Source organism: Fundulus heteroclitus, unplaced genomic scaffold, assembly GCF_011125445.2.
Source record: "Fundulus heteroclitus isolate FHET01 unplaced genomic scaffold, MU-UCD_Fhet_4.1 scaffold_36, whole genome shotgun sequence".
Classification (NCBI taxonomy): Eukaryota; Metazoa; Chordata; class Actinopteri; order Cyprinodontiformes; family Fundulidae; genus Fundulus; species Fundulus heteroclitus.
In genome coordinates this window covers 3,660,963-3,682,469 of record NW_023396770.1, presented here as the reverse complement: position 1 = coordinate 3,682,469, position 21,507 = coordinate 3,660,963, and the positions used below count along the sequence as shown (strand labels likewise).

General features: G+C 43.4%; 1 protein-coding gene across 2 annotated transcripts in view; it reads left to right on the top strand.

Annotated features, from left to right (window-relative positions):
- Window positions 1-21,507, top strand: part of adgrg6 (adhesion G protein-coupled receptor G6) — a 99,126-nt gene that overhangs the window by 48,564 nt on the left and 29,055 nt on the right. Inside the window, exons 8-23 of one of the 2 annotated variants that reach the window (XM_036130457.1) lie at window positions 1,810-1,881; window positions 2,135-2,230; window positions 3,196-3,276; window positions 3,461-3,538; window positions 7,181-7,294; window positions 12,915-12,994; window positions 13,113-13,159; window positions 14,805-14,831; window positions 14,951-15,084; window positions 15,291-15,402; window positions 16,783-16,853; window positions 19,190-19,254; window positions 19,336-19,475; window positions 19,640-19,805; window positions 19,905-20,048; window positions 20,129-20,245. In XM_036130457.1, the coding sequence (XP_035986350.1) occupies window positions 1,810-1,881; window positions 2,135-2,230; window positions 3,196-3,276; window positions 3,461-3,538; window positions 7,181-7,294; window positions 12,915-12,994; window positions 13,113-13,159; window positions 14,805-14,831; window positions 14,951-15,084; window positions 15,291-15,402; window positions 16,783-16,853; window positions 19,190-19,254; window positions 19,336-19,475; window positions 19,640-19,805; window positions 19,905-20,048; window positions 20,129-20,245 (1,544 nt within the window). The remainder of the gene's footprint in view (window positions 1-1,809; window positions 1,882-2,134; window positions 2,231-3,195; window positions 3,277-3,460; window positions 3,539-7,180; window positions 7,295-12,914; window positions 12,995-13,112; window positions 13,160-14,804; window positions 14,832-14,950; window positions 15,085-15,290; window positions 15,403-16,782; window positions 16,854-19,189; window positions 19,255-19,335; window positions 19,476-19,639; window positions 19,806-19,904; window positions 20,049-20,128; window positions 20,246-21,507) is intronic. The other variant, XM_036130458.1, reaches the window with a different exon arrangement.

Below are 21,507 nucleotides of genomic sequence, written 5' to 3'. Positions count from 1 at the left end.
TGTCTCTATCAGAGAAATATCCCTCGGGCTCAAAGCTGTGAAACGTAAAGCTCAGACTGACCGTTTTTTAAGGGATCGTGTTCCTACTCGAGAGGTGAAGAGAAACTCAGCTTTCGTGCTGAGCCTCAGGTTTTCCCAAACCAGAAACTTTTTGTGATTCTGAGCTCTGCAAGTACATTCATGCCACTCTGAATGAGAGAGAGAACACCGTTCATCCCAAAATCAGCCAAACCCCTGGCAGATCGAGCTTAAAATGGTTTCCATTCAGCCGAGAAGGCTGTTTCTTTCTGGAAAAACAGCCTGGAGCCTCTCAAAAACAATGGAAAAATGTAGACATTTTGGAAAAAAACAACCCATTTTCATTCATTTAGCAATCTTTATTGGCGTTTACAGAAATCAAACTGTTTTCATAGTTGCTGAGCAGCTTTGTTGCAGGTTTCCTTTAACTCAAGCCACAGATTATCTGTCAAATTCAAGCCAGGGCTCTGGCTGTGGCTTCTCCACAGCGTTAAAATGACTTCCAGCATGAAGAAACATTTTAGTAAGATTTAAATCTTAAATCTACCAGGAAGGTATGAATCATTTTGAGCCTGACTATGTGCGCTCCCAGTTTTTGGATAGATGTTCTCCTCCTTGTCCTCACACCCTTTGCAGCCATCATCATGCCTCTGGAGTTAGTCTAGTACAGCAGTCACCAAACATTTAGGTCTGCACCCCCCAAAATAACAGCGGCAGACATTTAAGACCCTATTTTTTTCTTTTTGGGGTCAGGAAATGTTCAGAATAAAGTAATAATATTACAAGCACAAAGTCTAAAATGAATAAAGTAGGAGTTTTCACAAAAATGAAGAAATGTTAAAATTAAAAAATCTCTTCTGTTGGTTTCACAAATAAGGGAATGCTAAATCTTTTTAGCACATCAGCATCAAATCGTCATGCTATAGGTTTGCGTGTTCTCCCTGTGCACGCACGGATTCTCTCAGGGTACTCCGGCTTCTTCCGGCAGCCCAGAACTATGACTGTAAGGGTTATTGGTCTCTAAAATAAATGTTATTAATCACAGAGGGAAATTAAACCTATATTTGTTTCTCTGGGGTGACCTGTCTAGGATTTAGATGGGTACCAGCCTGTGACTCTGCACGGATAGGCGGGTACAGACGTTGCATGAATGTATTATTTATTTTATATATATATATATATGCATTTATATATTTCTAATGGATCAGAAGTTCACATTATAGGTGGCTGGACAGATAAGTTGTGTTGCAGAGTGGCTCAGGCGCCACTGAATGAGTACCAGCACCAACTCGTGTATTTTTGATGAATGTCTCTGTCTTTAAACATTGATTGTGGACCCTAAGTTAAGGAATAGCGCCACCTTCAGGCGTCGGTTCATACCCGTCAGGCTGATGCTGCGCATGATGTTCCCTTTTGTCTTTCTGCGGTCTTTATTGTGGCGCACTGTGGATTCAGCCTCAAAGGGCATATCTCACTGGAGACGTTATAAAATAAGAGCCAGAATATAGCGAAATGACATCAAAAACAACTTTTTCTCATAATCTCGTTGTTTTTTTGATTTCCTGAAGCTGAAGTAAAAATTGAACAACCGGACAGTGAAAGAGAAAACCTTAAAATAATTGCTGAAAATTGCTTGACGGCTCCAGGGTTGATTTGTGTCCCACCGCCATCAGAAAACCTCGTTAGCGACTCGACACGTTTCTGCCACATGGTTAAACTCCTGCTGCATCACAGCCATTCACCATGCGCTGCATCTTTCTCTGTTTCATCCACACATCCTCCTTCCTCCAGCCGCTTCCTCTCCCACCGCCTCATCCACTGACTCCACTAACTCTGGCCACGCTACTAACGCCATCTCCCACGGTAAGCAAGCCTCAGCCTCCCTCATCCTGCGTCTCACTTTTTTTTACTCACACGCCTTCATTTCTGGTCAGTGTAAATTTGGGTCGGTTTAGTTTATAGTTTTGATCGTTCCCATAGTGTTTAAACATCTCGGTTTTATCTGTCGTTTGCCTCTCCTGCAGTTAGTTCAGATAAATGCTGCTTAGTCCTTTTAAAGGCTTCAGTCAGAACACTGTGAGGATGTGTTAACGCCAGCATCATTTGTCGTCTCCAGCACCCCCTCCCATCCCTTCACCCCTCACCCCCGCCTCTAGCATGCCTCTAACCCCAATCCTCACCAGCAGCGCTCTCAGCTCCTCCTCATCCTCTGGTAAGCCTTCATCTGCTTTGCTGCTTTCCTGTTTTTCGTGTTTGTTTTGTATCAGGACAAGATTAAAGCACATTTCCCCATTTAAGGGCAATAAATACCCTCACCATGAATCTATTTCATCTACAGAAACTAAGCCAAATTTCTGAAAAAAATCCAGACCTTATAGAAGCAACTGTTGACCACCCATGGCTTTAGGAAGGGTTATGAGACAATTATCACTGGATGTAGAAGGGTTGGAGAAGAAAAATCTGTTTTTAGTTCACTTTAGACTTCTGCACTGCAAAAAGGGAACTAAAAATAGGTAAAGATTTCTTGGAATTAGTGTGTTTATCTTGATTTGAGCAGGTAAATAAGACTATTTGCCAATGGAAGAAGATTTTTGCACTTAAAATAGGAACAATTCATCTCTAAAATAACATAATTAGTTATCCTGCACTTGAAATAAGACAATGGAGATGAATTGTTCCTATTTTAAGTGCAAAAGTCTTATTCTATTGGCAGATAGTCTTATTTTCCTGCTCAAATCAAGGAAAATTACAATGATTTCAAGAAAATTTCACTTACTTTTAGCTCCCTTTTTGCAGTGTGGGACAGTGTCCTGTGGGTGAATGAGAGCAGAGAGGAGATGCTACATGTTTGGAGAAGTCCAAACGGAGCAAAGGCCTCATACCAGCTATTGATCTGGGCTTGTTCTGCAGACACAGGACCGAAATTCCAGACTGAATCAGAACAGGGCGATGACGCCAAACACAGCAACAACTTTTACATCAGGATGTCGCGCTGGTCTAGTCAAAGCCCAGACAGAAGAAAGACATTAGATTTAAAACCAACTTGATAAAAACCAGACCCTTTTTTTATGTCCTGATACAAAAACGAGCAGAACGAGCCGGTTTTGCTGCGCTGACCCGCTGTGGTTGTGTGATCTGTTACTGACACCCCCCCCCCCATCATGCTGTGCTGCTCAGCTTCCGCCCCCAGCGACACCAGCGCCGCTACGCCTTCACCCACCGCTGCTGTCGCTGCTCCAGCCGGCAGCACAACCGACGGTAAGGTAGACGGCTCCGCCAGTAGGACTTTCACCTTTACACGTTAATGCTGTTAGAACAGAATCGCTTAAACTGGACCCCGACATGAACAAATGGCTTTGTTGCAGTCGTTTAGCAGCATAGGGACAGCATAGTGTCTCTTCCAGGTGACTAACACGGAGCGATTGTTTCATTTTCTCTGTAGCCGAACAGACGAGCAGCATCACTGAAGCTGTTTCCTCCGCTAGCACTAACCACGCAGCTACTAACAGCGCGCCGCTTGGTAAGAGCAAACTGTGTCGCCGCTGATTTGATGACGGATGCAGGAAACATCGATTATTGGGTTTACTGAGGGGGAAAAAGCCTTCCAAGCCAACCTGGCCATGTGTAAAACAGGGATTAACCGCTAATGGTTAACAATACATCGATTAAATGATTCACGATCCCATTACATTGATGCAAAATAAAAATATTGACCCATATCATTGTTTTTAAGATATATTTAGGAATTCAAACTACAGTAAACAGGTGATCTATTATTGTCATTTTAAAACTAGAAAGAGGCTGTTTTTGATTCAAAGGCCTGATGCCTGTACAAGCTTTTTCTGAGTTAAAAACATTGATGGGCATCATATCGATCATAACATACTTTGTTGTATCGGCAAATGTCGTCTCATCATCTAAACAAATTGATCTAACATCATATGTTGACAAAGCAGGTGTTGCTTTACTGGCCTAACCGAGGCTTAATTACCGCCCGATCTCTAGAGTCAGGAAATCTCTCAAATAAAAGCTGTCTGAGAAAACAAACCAGGTTCAAAGATCTCAAAAAGCAACACTTAATGCACCGATGTGAGGGAATCTGCGTTGAAAGGGTCACAAAAACGAGGCTGGCAAACAAAATTGCTCCAGGAGCTGATAAATGATTCCCCCACGAGGTCTCAGAGAGACCCAGAACATCTAAAGTATGCGTCAAACTCAAGGCCCGCGGGCCAAATCCAGCCCGTCAAGGCAATTTATCCGGCCCTCAAGAGCCAAAAAAGGCATATTGTGTCATAAAGTAGAGGCATATATCCATTTAAAGTGTATAAAGTGGCTAAAACTGTGCCTCCTGTAGCAAATGTTGCTTTTTTAGCTGTAGTAACAGCATCCTGCCACTAGATGTCAGTGTTTTCACAACACATTAAAACAACCCAGAAATGCCCAAAAACCGAAGAAGTGATGCAGAGTTTAAAGTGTAACTCACCCCAATAACAACTTTCTTTGCAGATAAACTGTATAAACTGGGCCTAAGGTGCTACTTTTTATGTCACTGTGAACTTTTTTATGTGAACTGGAATGAAATTCTGAAATCAAAATGCAATCCCATTAAACTGTTGTAAGCTGTATGCAACGAAATTTCTTTCTGTATGCACTCTGTACATACAAAATTACAATAAAGTTGTGTAAGTCTAAAAAAAAAAGTAGAAACGAGTTTGACATCCCTGATGTAAAGCGCCACAGGCCTCACTGCCTCATTAAGGTCAGAGGTCACGAATCAGGAAGAGGCTGAATAAAATAAAACTATTTCTATTAGGTGAGCGCCAAACCTCTGCTGATTAAAATCGGCAGAAGGACCCGTCTCGCCATCAGCAAACACACACCTTGATGATCCCTGAGGGAAGCTTTTAAATGAAAGGTACATCCGGTACGAAGCTAACGCAACGTCTCAGGAAACCCCATCATAGCTACTGTCAAACAGGGTAGTGGTCGTATTATGCTCTGGGCCTTGTTTAATGCATTGGGACTCACCATAATGAAGGAGACACAGATTCTGCTCTCTAGCAGAAAACCCTGAAGGACAATCCTTAAATAGCCGCGTAGCGACTGATTTCCAGCTAATAGGCGTTGGGCGGAGGAACCGGTTATTAGATGCAGGGGTTACATGCTAATCACACATGACCAGGTTGGTCTGGAGGGCTTTTTTCACTGAAGTCGTCATTTCAAGATCTGTTTTGTGTTTGCTTAGATGATCTTTGTTATTAGGATTTGTTTGATGTGAAAACCTAGAATAGAAAAGATCTATAAGGAGCTGCTGCACCACAATTAAAGTTCATATAGAGTCAAAAAAAATGTGGGGTGGGATTTTCCACCAAAGCGGTTCCGGTTCCAGAACGGGGCTGGTGCCGGTTCTGAAATGGCTCCAGGAGCCAGTTTAGATGTCCCCAGCCTGCCGTCACTAAAACGTCGCTTCAGATAAAAAACGTTGAGCTTCTGTGGAGGATTAGTTTCATCCATACAAATTAATGTCTGAATATAATTATTCTCAGAAAACCCTTTAAATAATTTACAATTCCTGCTAACATTTTCCACCTTTGATTAACGATTTATTATTTTACTGACCTGCTGTCACTCGTGTGATGATGGGTCGTCCTGTTGCATTTATTAAAATGGAGATTGTATTTATGTAGTGTAGAAATCAGGTTTATTGTCTTGGGTCAGATTTTTTTCAATTTCAATTGCTCTTGTTTTTTTTTGACCACAAAGATTATCTTTTAAAATCTATTTTTATAAATTTCAGATTTATGAATTGTTATTCATATTGCTGGATGACATTTTTGGTCAAATTACTTGTTAATGACTCAAAATGAAAAGTTTGGACCGAGACCTACAGGTCTGAACCTGAAACAACTTGATCCGAGCACCACACTGCAAAAACAGAACAAAAAAATAAATAAAATCTTATTTAAATGAGTGTTTTGAAATTAATTTGAGCAGGTAAATAAGATAAGCTGCCAATGGAATAAGATTTTTGCACTTAAAATAGGAACAACTCATCTCCATCATCTTATTTCAAGTGCATTATATCTAATTATCTTATTTTAGGGGTAACAATAATCATTCCATTGGCAGATAACCTTATTTACCTGCTCAAATTAATGACAAATACACTCATTTCAAAACAATTTTACTTACTTTTAGTTCCCTTTTTTTGCAGTGCAACTCTGCGCTAGAACCTGAACTGCGTTGGTGGAAAAGTGACAGGAATAGTTTCCTGATCTTGTTTACAGTCCAGTTTCCATTGGGAAAAATAGACGATGCAACAGAGTTTTATGGAGATTTCTACTTTTTCTCAGTTTGATTTTAACTTCTTAGTAGTTTAGCAAAAACTGTTTGATTTCACTAACAGTGTGCATGCAATAATTAGCAGTGAAATGATCATTCATATGGTTTTGGATTTAGTTATTAGATTTAATCTTTACTTCTTGTTGAGGACTTGACAAACAGAGTTGCTGCAAATTTTTCAACTTAAAATTCAACAGTTTGCACTTGATTTTGGAGAATTGTAATATTTGAAGTTGATGGATGGACGATAATTAGCCATAATTATAGCAACTGTCCATCCTTTCATAAAAAAACTGATATAAATAAATAAATTAACCGTTAAACACATTAATATCAGTTGTTTGATACCATAATTACTGAACCCTGAGAAAGACTTAAAGTAACTTCTACATTCTTCCAGGTTCCATGTACAATAAAAACTGAACTCAAAATAAGTAAAATGTCCTTGAAATTAGTGTATTTGTCCTTGATTTGAGCAGCAAAGTTTAAATGATCTGCCAGAGGAATAATAACAACTCATCTGTTGTTGCAGGATGTCTAATTATTTTATTTTAGGGTTCTAAATATTCATTCTATTGGTAGATAATCTTATTTACCTGTTCAAATCAAGGACAAATCCACTCATTTCAAGACATTTTACTTATTTTTAGTTCTGTTTTTGTGCTGTAGGAACTCTATTTTTATAGACACGTTGTCCATTGTCTTAACTATTTTAAAAAGAAACTGTTTTTTAAACACCATGAAGCTCTTCAGGTGTTTATTAACGTTTATTAACGTCTTCCTGCTCCTCTTCACCTTCTAACCACCTTGTTTTCCGTAGCTTCTTCTGTCGTTTCTTCACCTGAAACTCTTCCAGGGACGACGCTCCAGCTGCCGTTTCTAACCACCAGCCATCCGTCCATTAACAAAGCTGACCCTGATGTTTCCTCTCGGGGTAACCCAGCACCTTGCATGACCTCTGTCTAACAAACACCACATAACTTCTTGGTTTCTTTCCAATCACCACATTTTTAATTTCTTTTCTTTGATTGCTGCAAGATTTAATTAAGTTTCAATCATGCATGTAGTTCCGGGATTAACCCGATGAAGGCATTTCTGGTTTCAGGTCATCTCCATGGGCTTTTCCCGTCGATTGTAATGTGCTTTAAGTTTGTGTTTTATTTCTCTGAAAAGCATTTATTAATATAATGTAACCTTATGTCTCACTGTAACGCTTCCTCCTTTGATGCTGCACCCTAACAGCGGAGAAGAGCTCTTCAAAATGCCCCCCCAAAACGCCGAGGTCCAAACATCTGGCGGTTGACTGCACACAAACTGTTGGAGGAAACTTTGGATTTTTCCCATTGAGCAGAAGAACCAGGCGTGCGTTAAATCTCAGCGCCGCTGGACGAGCCTCTCCTCCTCGCTCTGCTACATCCAGTCAGTCTAGAGCCACCGGTCGGGACTCCAGCCTCCCAAAGTCCCCGGATCGACCCCGGGTGGAAGCCCCAGCCCCCGCTCCTTCCGTCCCGCGACCCCCGGCTTCCTACCGGGGGGCCGCTTCCTATCACAGCCCCAAACACTCCCTGGGGTTTATCTCCACGCCTCTGAGGAAGAGGCCGGGCGGAGGGAGGCGACCGGCTGCCACCCGGGCAACACCCGGCAGGGGGTCGGTCCACGTGACCAAACCCTCTGCTCCTAAAGCCGGGCTGAAGTCGACAGCCAGGCCTGCGTCCAAGAACTTGACTGCCACGCTGGGAGCCCAGACCCCTGCAGCAAATATTCACATGAATATTCCCCCATCCACATCCAAACCTTCCTCTTTTACCCATAAGGTCACGACAAACAAGACCCCCACGACCTACCGAGCCCCCGAGACTCTTCTTGGACCTCAGCCATCCGTGGTGTCGCCGGACCCGTCTCCTCGGCAGCATAAAGGTGAGGCGCCATCATCGTCGGGGCTGAGTAACAGAAAGAACAAACCTGTAGCGCCCCCTTGGGAACCTCTGAGCGCCGGCGGCGGGGACCCCCGGACACGGAGCTGGACGGACCCGCCGGAGTACCCTTCAGGGTCGGATGTGTTCGTGTACGAGGCTTTGGACTACGACGCTGTGTCCTCAGAGGAAGAACTTCCTGCCGTCTCCATGTCCAGAGTCTCTGAGAGTCGGACAGAAGAGGACGCTGTAGAAATCTCTCCAGATAACGCGAGTCTGATTAAGCCAAAGTTGGAGGGATATTTAGCTCCCTGGTCTTCACCTGAACCTTCACCTGCCGTTTCTCTGGAGGTTTCCCCCCACAAACCTCCTGCTGTTTCTGTCTTACAGCAGGAAACCAGCGGCGCATCTAACTCCTCTCTATCTGTGGCACAGACTGGGTTAATTAGCGGTTTATACCCAAATAAAGATGGGTTTATCCAAACAACTCCATCCGCCGAAATCCGTCCCCCCTTGCCTTCTCCCCAACGTCTCCCCTCCGCCTTCGCCGCCTCTCTTCTTCCTTCATCTTCCCCTCCGTCCCTTTTGCATCCAGTCGAGCCTCCGTCTGTCTCCAACACCTCCACGCCTCTTCTCCAGTTTCCTGCTTCTCTTTGGGTGTCAGGAACGCCCCATCCCGCTGCTGCACCACCTCTGTCTCCACCCTCGCGCCTTCAGAGGGGGTTTGACAGCACAGCTGCAGATCCGTCCCTGTTGCCACGTCTTCCTTCAGGTTCCGGCTCTGGACCCCGTGGTCCGGCGGGTGTTGCTGACCTCCTCCCTGAGGAGAAATGCTGCATCAGCGTACCCGACGTTAACTCCCCATCAGACCCTTTAGGGCGGACGGGTGGAGTGTCGGCAGACGGCTCCATGTGGCCAAACGGCTCAGCTAATCTGGATTTACTTGTAGAGACGCCGTCTGAAGGTTCTAGGCTTGATTTAGGTGGATCTGGTCCTTCATCCAGTCCAATCTCACTCCAGTCTGACCTGACAGGCTTGAAGGACGCACATCCGTTTGCAGAGGAGTCTTTTCTGGGTCGCCCATCCGGCTTTTCCTCAGAACCCAGCCCGGCTCGGCGTCAGCCAGAGCTGCTTTCTGTTTCCTTGTCCTCTTCACCGCTGCATGTTTTTCTTCCTGCTTTACCTCGGAGCCAAAGCGACGGCCTCGGGACGTCCACGGAGACGTCTCCTCCTCCTGGCCTTCCTCGGGCCCAAACACCAGCAGCTGGATCTCAGAGAGGATCAGCTTTTACGAGCTCCTCCCTGTTGGATCACGAGGAGCCATCTATTCGGCCCTCTTCGCCGTCCTTAGCGCTGCGCCACAGAACCCCTGGAGAACCGACGGGGATCCCGGCTCCTCGGCCGGATAACTCTCCCCGCGTTCCTGATTTGGTAGACATCCACCAGCCTTCTCCTGCCTCTGCTTCTCACGTCCCTCCCGCCGTATCTTTCCTCTCTCCCCCCCCTCTCACCTCCATCAGGGCGACGTTAGCAACCGTCGGTGTGGCAGAGGCAGAAACCGGCTTTCTGTCACCCACTCCACCCGCGGCGTCGTTCCTGAACAACCACCTCCAGACCCCACGCAGAGCCGAGGTGCAGCCCGTCGAGAGCTTTATCGCCCTCTCTGATCTCTCTCGCCCACCTTCCACGCTCTCTGGGGACCAATGGGAGGCCATTCCCTCGCAGCCTTGGGGTCCTGACGGTGACGGAGCCTCCGCTCCGCCTGCAGACGGCCCCCTGACGGCAGATGCCTCCAGGTCTGACCCTCATCATGTCTTCCTGACGACGCTTCCTGCAGCAGAGCGTGTCTCTGGCGTCACAGCGAGCTCCGCGGCTGAGAGCAGGAGGGACGCTGGAGCTCTGGACGGGACGCTGGAAGCTGCGACTCGTCGTTTGAATGCTGCCTCCAAACACGTTCACAACCCCAGCGGGATCGGCGCCCCTCAACGAACCACCGCTGCTGTCGCATCGACCCCCCTGCCGTCCTCTGACCCCGATCAGGCAGCTTCCAGGCCCCCCATCAGCTCGTCTGTCCGTGCCCCACATCCAGACGTCATGTCTGAGCTCAAAGATCTTTCTGCTTCTGCTGATTTAGACACAAAAAGTGTTAATAATGACGTCATTCTGACGCTCAGAGACGCCCCTCCTGAACCCGCTGAAATCATAAACGCCACAAGAGCAAAAAATGCTTCTGGAGACTCAACCTCGGCCTCAGACCCGAGCCTGTGGAACCTGGGGAACCTGTGGAACCAGGGAAGTGTCCTGGCTCCGCCTGCAGCTCCGACCCCCGCCTCAGCTCCCCCGTTCGGAGCCGCTGGCCCGACCTCGTTGCGGCCCGCTCCGGGCAGGGACTCCTGCCCCTGTAAACGGACCTTTGATTTTCCGTGTCTGTGTGGAGAGTCTGCGGGGAACAGTATGTCCAAGCCGTCGCTGTAGACCGCCGGGAGAAGACAATCCCTCCTGATCGCGTTCAGTCCTAAAACCCTGCAGTCTTAGTCCGGGTCGGCTCTGATTGGATTATTTTTAACACACAGGGGTTTTAGGACTGAACGCACGTTTGATTTGTAGTTTCGGGTGGTTGGGCTTTGCAGTAGAACAACGAACATTTATACCTGTTAGTCACAAAATGAGTTGGAGCCTCTTGGTGGCCGGTGTGCTGTGATTCTGGCCCGCTCCAGGGCCTGAGCTGTCCAATCATTGATTGATTCCTGTAGCTGTAGTTTAAACTGAGCCATTCTAGCGTTATTCTCTGACACTTTCTGCAGTTTTTAACAGTTTCAGCTCTCTTCTTTTAGCCGAGTCCTTCCAGCTTTCTGGTGGAGACCTTCCTGCTCTTTATCTGAAGTGCAACCGGCAGAAAAAATGGCCATTCATGAGCAGATTGGAGGGTCTCCAACCAGAAATAACGCTGTCTGTCAAGAGCTGGGACTAACAATTGTTCATGCAAGAGCAACATCTAGTGGCTGCTGTGCTGCATAGCAGGAGATGGAAAAAGCACTGAGACGGCAACCGCACTGGCGTTGTGTGGGGGGGGGGGGGGGGGGGAAGACTGTTAATGAGCCAAAATTCAACTCAATTTTTTCTTTTATTCAATTTTATGGCTCAAACTAAATTTAAATGGAATTTCAGATGGAAATTCACCATATTTTGCAGAAGTGTGAAACACTGCTGATGAAAATGTGCTAAAATTTAAAGAGTAATACTAATTCAACTTTTAGTGAGTTAATCAAATATCTTTTATTCAAGTAATTAGATCAAGTTCCTCCTAAAAGTATTCACAGCAGTGAGTTTTTTAGGGGATTTTGTCGATCTTTTAAGATGGTTGATGGAGAGTTTCTGTGCTGAACCAGAGATCTGCAGCCGACGGCCCCAGAAACCCCAGTGGCTCCTCAGACTCTGACCAAACATTATAAAGAATGGAGCCATTTTTCCAATTATAATGGAAATATTTTTTGTCTGGTTGACAACTGCTTTGTTTTTTTTTAGTTCCCTTTTTGCAGGGTTTAAATTTGGATACCTTTCAGGTCGTCGGTTGGGGATTTTTTTATTATTCAAAACTTAAAATAATATAAAATAGCTGTTTTTTATTTTAGAAAAATTACAAACTACCTATAATATTGCAAAATTGTTTCGTGAAGTTTTTGCGGCTTTAAACAAATTATTGGGTGTAAAAATTGCTTCCAGGGCTTTGAAGGTTGCCGAACACCTGGTCTAGGAAAACATAGAGTGAGACACAGACAGAAAGAAAAGGGATTTTAAAGAATATTAATGTAGACCAGAGGTCAGGGAGGAAGTTCTGGTCCACTTTAAAGCCGGGTCCGGTTCTACAGAACCTCCCAGAGTTCTGATCATCATCTGGACCTGGAGAGAGGATGGAGCACCTGCAGACCTACCAGGACATGGACGTCCACCTGGACTGACAGGCTGGACCAGGAGAGCATTGATCAGAGAAGCAGGAGGACCATGGTGGCTCTGGAGGAGCTGCAGAGACCCACAGCTCAGGTGGAGGAAGAGGACGGCTTTTGGTTACCATCCGTGTAACGGATAACATCATCACATTTTGGGGTGGTTAATGCAAAATCCAGTTTTAGTGATGTTTTTATAACATCTGAAATTATTACATAACGCCCCCCGTGGAGAGGAGGCTAGAAGAAGTCCTGTTAGCGGTTCACTACAAAGCTACGAAGGAGAAACAGTCAGACTTGGAAGAAGCTGATCTGGGCAGATGGGACCAAAATGTAACTTTATTTTTTTCTACCATCATGCAAAATGCTGTTAGGGCAGAGGATGAATAATACTTCACTACAGCCTTAACACACATCCCTATGGTCATGCACGGTGGTGGCAGCATCATGCTGAGGGGATGCTTTTCCTCAGCAGGAACAGGGCAGAGAGTTCAGGCCACAGTGCTGGAAGGGAGGAGAAACGGTTAAAGACTTGTTCCCTCCTGTCCTCCTCGCGTCTCCAATCCGCTGAGCAGCACATTTCCTCCCCCTCCTGGTTTCTCAGAGTGCTTGGTTCATCTCCTGCTGTGCGGTGCAGAAAGAGTGGCGTAGGCTCCACCGGTGGCTGATTCTCTGTTGTGTCGCCGCTCTGTTGCAGATGGTTTGTTCTACCAGGTCTCCTTCCTGCTGGAGTCTGAGCTGAACCAGCAGGCGGTGCAGCGAGGCGTGGCTCTCTGGGTAAGGCGCCGCCGCTGCCTCTCTTCCCACGTTTCACCCAGAAAGGAGCAGAAAGGAGCGGATCTGTTAGCAGAGGGAAATCTGCAGCCGCCTGATCTGATTTCTCTTCTTCCTGCAGCTCAACCAGACGTTCCAGAACTGGACCCATTCTGTGGATGACGTCAGGTAATCCTGCAGCCGGGGCTCCTTGTTCTGCTGCCGATGCTGAACAATGAAAAGAGCAAAATGCTCATTCTGTTTCAAACCGCTTCAGAAAAGTTTCCTTCCCAGGTTTACTTTTGTCTTCTGGTTGCATACAGCAGATTTAAATAAAACTGTCTAGCTTAAAGCAGGCGTGTCCAAAGTGCGACCCGGGGGCCATTTGTGGCCCCTGTACAGAATCCTACAATTCAAAATGTTAAGTACAACACAAATTATCATCTTATTATCTTTTAATAAACACACTTTTGACATTCTCTCTAATTTCAGGGTAACATCTATGCTTTGGTGCATTAAAATTTGCGTTGAATTCAATTATTAAAACTGGCCAATTGCTGCAAGTGTTTTCAAGAACAGCCGGCCCAAATAATGTTCTTATATTGCTACACCAAAAAGAGTAAAGTTTATTACCTTTAAATTAAATTATTTAAAATAATTTGCAAACTGAACGCTGGAGATAGGCACCAGCAACCCCCGTGACCCCATGAGGGATTAAACGGGTCAGAAAATGGATGGATGGAATTTGCAAACTAGAAGACCATCTTTTAATACAACAAGTGAGCAAAACCCTTTTTAAATTTTGGAGCTACAATGATTTACACATTCATTTTCTACAGAAAATCTGACAAATTTTTTAAAAATAATAATTTTGTAGAGCAGGTATAAAAATTGACATAATTATTTTGGTTTATGTTAATTTTTTGGCCCTCGAGTTCCTTTGACTTGACAATTTTGGCCTATGCACCGAAAAGTTTGGGCACCCCTGGCTTAAAGCTTAAGGTTGTAGTAAACTGAAGCAGAAAAAAGCTGCTGTGGGGCTTTGATTTGGTGCTTTTGACTGTAGTGGTTTCACTCAAAATTTCCATAAGTCTCTTTTTTTAGGATTGGACTGAAAATGATTGGAGAATCACCCAAAGTCCACTTGGCTAAAATAAGTTAGAATGTGTTTCAGCGTCTCAGGTTTTAATTTTCTATACATAAATCTGGATCAACACAACAAATATTTACGCTTCTGTTTAGAGATTTTCGGTCTAAATATGAAGAGCTTCATCCTGCTTCAGTTAAACATCTACAGAAAGCAAAATTTTTTACCAAAAATCACCTTTTCTGGAACTAAAATCCTATTTTCCATCCATTTCACTGTGTGCTACTAGGGAGACACATTTTAAAAAACACATCTCCATGTGGATGGAGCTCTGCAGAACGACATCAGTCGGGTTCATTTAAATCACGTTCTTTACCACATAGGATAAAGAACAAAAGAGCAGAAATGTAATTTTTTGTTCACATTACTGGACTGATGAGGAGCTTTAGTTCTGAAGGTAGAAACTTCCGTCAGGCCTTCCTGCTGTTTGATATTCTCACACCTGCTCACACCGCCATCTAGTGGTGGAGCTGTAAACTACAGCTGAGCGGTAAAAGAAAGTAATAACTATGAAAGGATCACAGGTTTGATGTTGCAGAACCATTTGGACACATCTGACAAACGCTGATTATTCCAGATAAAATGCAGATCCCTGGATTCTTAAGAAAAATCTTATTATCAGGCCTTTATTATGACTTAAAGCGGTTTCTGCTGCTTCTCAATCTTTGTCTCCTTTTGTTTCTGCAGAGTCCAGCAGAGCGGAGCCTCAAACAGGTAAGAACAGACCTGGTCCTGGTCCTGGTCCTGGTCCTGGTCCGGGTCCGGGTCTGGGTACCGTCTCAGCTTTGGCTCTGCCATCGTCAGCTGAAATCTGAGCCTCTTCCCGTCTGCAGTTACTCCTGCCAGGTGCTGCTGGTGATCACCAATGAGAGTCTGGGGAAGGACGACATCTTGGCCCAGGTGCGCAGCGGTCTCGCCAGTACCGGCCTGCAGATCCAAACCGCCAGCATCAACGTCAACCTAATAGGTCAGAAACGAAACCGTTCAGCAGTAAACTGGAAAAACTGGAACCTTTGATTTTAGCTTTAGTTACAAGAAGAACAGAAATCACCAGAACGCTGCAGGAATAAAACCTCCTCCTCATCTCTCCTGTGATTTATGGTCATAATTATCTGATAACGAGCTCTTCTTAAAGCTGTTCACACTTTCATGTGTTTGCAACCGTCCTCACAGAGAACTGCCCGAAGGACAACCACCGTCTCTACCTGTGGCCCGAGACCAAACCCAGACTCACCCAGTACCAGCCCTGCTTCCCCAACAAAGACCTGAGCGCCTCCAGAACCTGGTAAAAACGCAGTCATGGTGCTGAACTGATACGCTGTCGGTGCATAGCCGGACTTATCGGCTTATTCTCCGTCAGACTGTGAGGAAACCTCTGCTGCTCAGACCGTCTCCTGGGTTTTCAGTCACATTCGGCTTCTGAAGCCTCCGTCTTCTTCTAGTGAAGCCGTCCTCTGGTTGTTCTGGTCCGGCGTTGATTGGTTTTCCAACAGCCCCACATCATAATACCGCCACCCCCATGTTTAGCTGGGCATCCTGGGCTTTTTGTGCCAAACGTAACAAAGCTGAACATCGGCTTCATCCACGTTTTCCGCAGATCATTTGGGAAAACGTCATTAAAGTGTTATCTTTACCGTATGTAGCCAAACTTGGATGTTTCCAGGTGCCGGTTAATCACATGTTCAGCACATCTCCACAAATTTGTCTATTTCTTTCAAAAACCTTTTGACCACCACAGGTTCCCTGCCCCCCTTCTTTCTACACCTCAGGAAGATATTAGATTAGATGGGATTAACATCGGAGCATCTTCGTTCAGATCCTGGACATTAAACAAGGTTCATAGAGATGTTGGGCCATGGACGCTAACCAGGAGGAAATGCATCTCATTCAGCGTGGCTCGTGTTTTCCCACCTGTACGGCTGCTTGTCATATAAACAGAGGCCTGTAAAACAGATATAATGAGGTCTAGACTCGTGAAGTTAAATTTTCAAACTGTAACCGACACTGGTGGAATAATGTTACATATCCAGCTAATTAGTTCTATGGGATGGCGTGCAGGTGCGCCGTATCGTCCCAAAAAATACAGTATGTGTATTTTCTGCCTTCAGCCAACAAACATTAGCGCTAAAATGCTAGCGTGCCAGATGTTTACATACACTTTTTTTTTTTCGCTTGTTTGTCTTTTTGGCCAGAAAGTTCAATAATAAAAATAAAAAACAGAGTTTAGAGGCTGGCTGGATATTTTGCTGGAGGTTCTCCTCCCTGTTAAAGGGGAGTTTTCCTCTCCACTGTCGCTTCATGCATGCTCAGTATGAGGGATTGCTGCAAAGCCATCAACAATGCAGACGACTGTCCACTGTGGCTCTACGCTCTTTCAGGAGGAGTGAATGCTGCTTGGAGAGACTTGATGCAACCTGCTGGGTTTCCTTAGAGAGGAAACTTTCTGACCAATCTGGAGGATCTGATGGAGGCTGACTTTAGAAAGAACCTTAATATAATGTTTCATGAATTGGCGCTATATAAATAAAGTTTAATTGAATTGAATAGAATTTTTTTTAAAACCAGTAGACACGTTTTGCTGCAACATTTAGTTTCATTTCCCCACTTCTGCTTGTGTTTGAACATAATCCATCACAACCTAACGTGTTTCTGTCTCTTTTCCCAGCGTGATAAACCCAGAAACCTTCCGCTCCCAGTGGTCGGCTGCCAACCTCACTAACTGCACGGTCACAGCAGGTACCCAGACTGTATGCACTCTTCTCAGCATGAAAACCCCAGCAGGGTGCCCATACCACCGGGCCCAAGAGAAATCCTTGTTTCTCTGCTTAAACGCAACCTAATCTAAGAGCATCTGTTGAAAAAGAACGAATAAATCGTTAAATCAAGCTTTCCTGCGTGATTTAAGCCGTCTTTAAGTGAGTTTAAATGAGCTGCATTTAAATGAAGGTCAGTTTTAGATCGAGTGAAGTCCATCTTAAATTAAAGGTTAACTTGGGGTTAGTTTCCTGAAATCAATCTATCCTGAATGACCCTAAAACGTTAAAATCAAACTAAACGAATAGTAATCTCAGTGTGGGATGATAATACATGAGTCTAAATCTTGATCACATTCAAGTTTATAAAAAAAAAAATCAATATTTGAGATTAAGCTGGAACTGATTATTTGTGTAAATTTGTATTTAAATGATGGGAAATCGTAATTTGTATGTGCATAAATATCTTGACGCTTAAATTCAACATCATTTAAGATTAGTTTTATTTTAACTAAAAGTAACTGAAGTTTAACTTCATTAAATTAGGGTTTTGTTAATTAATCTGGAATCAGTTAAAGTCAGTTTTAGCAAACTAGCAGAATTGGGATCATTTAGGTTCTCCAGAACATCCAAGTTTGCCTAAATCAGCAATTTGTCATCAGGAGTCAAAATTAAGATAAATTGGCTACAGTTATGCTCTGTTAAACATGTTTGGCTAGTTATAATAGTTATAATTAAGATTAGGTTATGGTAGTTGTGTATTTAACAACATTTAGTTGATAAATGGAGTGAAGTGGGACGCGCTGACCTGGAAGGGGCGGGGTCTGAAGAGGCTGCTTTAGATTTAAAGAGACGGCGCCAAAACGATCCGTTCTCAGGTGCAGCTAAACGGGGCAAATTAACGAGGAATTCAGACCAAAACACTGCAGATCCACTTTTTACACACCACAACTAATAATTTCAATGTGAGAAGCAAGATATGTCCTCCAGAATCTTAAATTTCCTCTTATTTTAATATGATTTCATCCTGAATTATATTAACTGCATCTCCATAAAAAGATACGATTTATTTCAAAATCAGTCCACATGGTAAGCTAAATTATGAATGAATGAACAGTTCAGGAAAGTGTTTAAATCTTATGTTGTACTTAATCAGTTTTAGTTCGTTTAAATACAAATTTGAAATGTTAATTAGAGAATGGGCTATGGTGAGAAATTTATAAACTTATGAATAAACGGTTAAATTAGTTGATATTCATCTTAATTTAAGATTCAATTTATCTTTAAATTTAAATGTACATGAACAACCTTGAATTAAATTAGGTCTGCTGGATTCTATTTTACTAAAGTAAGATAATTTTTAAATGAAACACATTTTATGCAAGGTTGTCTAAATTAGCCTTGATTCCAAAAAAAAAAGTTAATTGTTGAGACAAAATTTAGATTTACCGGCTGTAGTTATGTTGTACTTAATCAGTTTTAGTTCGTTTAAATACAAATTTGAAATTTTAATTAGAGAATGGGCTATGGTGAGAAATTTATAAACTTATGAATGAACGGTTCAGAAAAGTGCTTAAATTTTAATTTATGACTCATTTAAACCTAATTTATCTTAAAAGCAATTAAAGAATTTAAGTTAACCCCGAGACCATCTGACTGCTTAATTTTACTTTCATTTAACCGTAATTATTTAAATTGAAGTTCAGCTCCATGATCGATGTGAGACGTTTTTAAGCTTATGTAACTTTAGACCATTTAGGATTAAGTTAAATTAGTTGATATTCATCTTAATTTAAGATTCAATTTATCTTTAGATTAAAATGTACATGAACAACCTTGAATTAAATTAGGTCTGCTTTACTAAAGTAAGATTATTTTTTCAATTAAACACATTTTATGCAAGGTTGCCTAAATTAGCCTAGATTCCAAAAAAAAAAAAAAGTTAATTGTTGAGACAAAATTTAGATTTACCGGCTGTAGTTGAGTTGTACTTAATCAGTTTTAGTTCATTTAAATACAAATTTGAAATGTTAATCAGAGAATGGTGAGAAGTTTATAAACTTATGAATGAACGGTTCAGAAAAGTGTTTAAATCTTAATTTATGACTCATTTAAACCTAATTTATCTTAAAAGCAATTAAAGAATTTAAGTTAACCCCGAGACCATCTGACTGCTTAATTTTACTCTCATTTAACCGTAATTATTTAAATTGAAGTTCAGCTCCATGATCGATGTGAGACATATTTAAGTTTATGTAACTTTAGACCATTTAGGATCACCTGATCAGCTGTGAGTTCAAACGTGCGTCTTTTGTGCAGAAAACGCCGCGGGCGTGGCGGAGCAGCTGGCCAACTTCACCAAACACACGCTGTCCAACGCTGAGGTGAGGCGAGGAGCCGTCAGACGGCAAACCCGGCGCAGAGACACACCGACCAACCAACCGGCTCTCCTCTTTGTCCCGCAGGTCTCCCAGGTCATGACGAAGGTGCGCGAGCTGGTCAACGTCGCCAAGATCGACTCCGCCGTGGCCGGATCCGTCGTCCACATTATCTCCAACGTCATGATCGGCTCGGAGAAACCGCCGGAGAGGAACACCTCCAAAATGTAGGTTCCCCCCGCCTGATGCTCCTCCGACCGGAGCGACGGCGACCAGACGTCCACCGGCGGAGACGTGAGGCGCGGCCTTACCTGACGGCTGGTCGTCCCGTCTCTCCGGTCCCGCTGAGGAGGCGAGTCCAGCTGCTAATGTTTCTGCTGCCGTCCTGCAGAGCGCTCAGGGCTGTGGAGAAGCTGGCTAAGAAGGTGGAGTTCGTGGGTCCGTCCATGAACATCACCTCCAAACATCTGGCTCTGGGAATTCTGGCGCTCGACTCCAGGTCCTTCAACGGGACGTCGTTCAGCGCCTTCTTCCTGCCGAACTCCACCGACCCGACGGTAACCAGCATGCAAGGTTCTCCACCCAAAAAAAAAATAAAAAATCACGTCCGGACTACTGGTGATCTCCTCTTCCTCCTCTTCCTCGTCCCGCGGCAGATCGAGTTCGACCGGACGGCCAACCCGCTGGCGCAGGTGACGCTGCCCGCCTCCCTGCTGTCCGGCGTGTCGTCGGGCGACCTGGACAGGTCGTCTCTGTCCAGGATCAACTTCATGTTCTTCAGCAGCCCCAGCTTCTTCACGGTGAGCAGCGGGGGCCGCAGCGAGGGGGGGGGGGGCTTCATCGGGGCGGCGCTGACTGCGTTTGCCTGTTTCCTCCACAGAAAGAGCAGAAGGGCCTGTCTCTGAACAGCTACGTTGTGGCCAGCAGCGTGGGGAACCTGTCCATCAGAGACCTGAGGGATCCGGTGAAGATCGAGATCGCCCACCTGTCGGATCAGGTGCCGCTCAGCGCTTTCTAACGCCTCTTCTTCCTCCTTTCATATTTTATGTCACCTTTAAACTCTTGTTTTATGAATATCTTTCTGATTTGTTATTTGTAAATATTTTCATTCCAAACCAGCTTCATAGTTTATTTTAATTACCGTATTTTTTGGATTATAAGTCGCACTTTTTTTCATAGTTTGCCTGATCCTGCGACTTTGGCGTCACAAATTTTTCTAATTATTCATATTCTTCAAATTCTTCAAATTTGAAAAACTACTACTACTGATACAACTACTACTGCTGAGACTACTATTACTATTGCTGATACTGCTACTACTAATGCTAACTTTCAAATATTCTTCAACTAGTTTCAACTAGCTTTTTTATAACATTCTTCTAATGCTTGAGCTGATGTCCTTTCATGTCCAAATTGGTTCTTTGAATTCAGATAGTTTTTCTCTTCTGCATCTTCTGCTCAAATCATTCTGCAGATTAGCATTCTCACTCAGGAACAGCTTTTTCTAGTTATTATTATTATTCCGTCGGCGTCTAACTACTCCCGCATAATTCAACCGATTTCAAGAATTTTGGTATCAAAACGGGCTTGTTCCCGACATGACTGCTATATCTCATGGTTATGCTATCTTTTATACTTTTTAAAATATTTCACTTTTTGGTTGGTCCCATTGAAATCAACGCAAATTCCTTCACAATCTTCAAATTTTTCCAATTCTTCAAATTTTTTAAATTCTTCAAATTCCTTCAAATTCTTTTAAATGCTTAAAAAACTACTACTACCACTACTACTAATACTAATACTAACTTTCAAATATACTTCAACTACTTCAGCTTTTTCATAACATTCTTCTAATCCATCAGCTGTTGTCCTTTCATGTTAAAATTGGTTCTTTGATTTCATTTCAACTAGTTTTTCTCTTCTTCATGAATGTTCTGCATCTTTTGCTCAAATCATTCTACAGATTAGCATTCTCACTCGCTGTTACGCAGGAACAGCTTTTTCTAATTTCTTTTGTAATTAATATTAACTTATTTTATTGTTGATATTACAGATTATATTTCTATTCTATTTTTGGTGTTCTTGTTTGTATTTAAATGTTTTATATTTTCATACTGTTGAGTTTAAAACGTGTTTTATCATTAATATTTTAAATATGATTCTAATTATTTAATTTGTCATGTTTTTTTTGACTGTTTGCAGACTTGTTTTGAATCATTTTATCATATTTCTTGTTTTAAATTTCTAATCAATTGAATT